The 1,813-nt window shown below is 48.2% G+C and overlaps 1 protein-coding gene across 1 annotated transcript in view; it reads right to left on the bottom strand.

The window, feature by feature from the left end:
* Positions 1-23: 23 nt before the first annotated feature.
* Positions 24-1,813, bottom strand: part of LOC122546852 (ICOS ligand-like) — a gene marked incomplete at its 3' end in the record, with an annotated part of 18,072 nt that continues 16,282 nt past the window's right edge. The window contains exon 3 of the mRNA XM_043685473.1: positions 24-374. Within this exon, the coding sequence (XP_043541408.1) occupies positions 24-374 (351 nt within the window). The remainder of the gene's footprint in view (positions 375-1,813) is intronic.

Genomic DNA, 1,813 nt, shown 5'->3' with positions numbered 1-1,813 from the left:
TGCGGCACTCCCTCAGCACTGACCCTCCGCTGTCAATATGTCCATGACCCAGCAGTACCCCATCAGCCCTGTACCTGTGAATATGTCTGACTGAGTGACCTGTCCGGTCTTGGTATTGACGGTTTGACAGATGATGTGACCGGTGTTGTTCGGCTGTAATCTCAGCGTGCTCATCACATTGTACAGTCCGTCTGCCCCCTGATCTGCTCTCGTATGCACTTGGCTCTGTGGGAGGATTGTGTTATTACTGGTGTTCACCCATTCCAGCTGTGGCTTCGGGTATACACCTGTGACTGTACAGATCAGCATCACCTCTTCTCCCAGTGTCCGACCACGCTTCTCTGGGATACTAATCCTTGGCAGACTTCGCTGGGCTGGAGAGTTCAAGAGACAGACAGGATTCATCAGTATTGGGAAATTCGGAGGATGGATCCCCCTGAGGATGTGAAGGATTAGAGCGTTGTCCTGGATTTTAATTGTCACAAACTCCTTGATTAGAGCCCGTCCCCTCCACTTCTAAATGGAAGCAGGCCATTCGGCCCATTCAGACACATCTGCAATCCACCCCTTCCCCTGTATTTCCTATGGCCAATCCACCCTGACCTGCACATCCCTGGGCACTATGGGACAATTTAACATGGCTAATCCATCCTAACCTACACATCCCTGGGTACTATGGGACAATTTAGCATGGCCAATCCACCCTAACCTATACATCCCTGGACACTATGGGTAATTTAGCATGACCAATCCACCCTAACCTAAACATCCCTGGACACTATGGGGCAATTTTGAATGTCCAATCCACCCTAACCTACACATCTCTGAACACTATGGTAATTTAGCTTGGCCAATCTACCCTAACCTCCACATCCCTGAACACTATGGGGCAATTTATCATGGCCAATTCACCCTAACCTACACATCCCTGAAGTCTATGGGACATTTTCGCACAGCCAATCCATCCTAACCTACACATCCCTGAACACTATGGGGTAATTTAGCATGGCCAATCCGCCCTAACCTACACGTCTCTGAAGACTATGGGGCAATTTAGCATGGCCAATCCACCCTAACCAACACATCCCTGAACACTATGGGACAATTTAGCATGGCCAATCCACCCTAACCTATACATCCCTGGACACTATGGGTAATTTAGCATGACCAATCCACCCTAACCGATACATCCCTGGAAACTATGGGGCAATTTAGAATGGCCAATCCACCCTAACCTACACATCTCTGAACACTATGGTAATTTAGCTTGGCCAATCTACCCTAACCTCCACATCCCTGAACACTATGGGGCAATTTAGCATGGCCAATCCACCCTAACCTATACATCCCTGGACACTATGGGTAATTTAGCATGACCAATCCACCCTACCTATACATCCCTGAACACTGTGGGGCAATTTAGAATGGCCAATCCACCCTAACCTACACATCCCTGAACACTATGGGGTAATTTAGCATGGCCAATCCACCATAACCTACACATCTCTGAACACTATGGGGTAATTTAGCATGGCCAATCCACCATAACCTACACATCCCTGAACACTATGGGGTAATTTAGCATGTCCAATCCACCCTAACTTACACATCCCTGAACACTATGGGGCAATTTGGCATGGCCAATCCACCCTAACCTACACATCCCTGAGCACTATGGGTAATTTAGCATGGCCAATCCACTCTAACCTACACATCCCTGAACACTATGGGGCAATTTAGCATGGCCAATCCACCCTAACCTACACATTCCTGAACACTATGGGGCAATTTAGCTTGGCCAATCCACCCTAAC

The sequence above is a fragment of the Chiloscyllium plagiosum genome, unplaced genomic scaffold (assembly GCF_004010195.1).
Source record: "Chiloscyllium plagiosum isolate BGI_BamShark_2017 unplaced genomic scaffold, ASM401019v2 scaf_8577, whole genome shotgun sequence".
In the NCBI taxonomy this organism is placed as follows: Eukaryota; Metazoa; Chordata; class Chondrichthyes; order Orectolobiformes; family Hemiscylliidae; genus Chiloscyllium; species Chiloscyllium plagiosum.
Note: the sequence above shows the minus strand (reverse complement) of the source record. Positions and strands in the feature narration are given on the sequence as shown.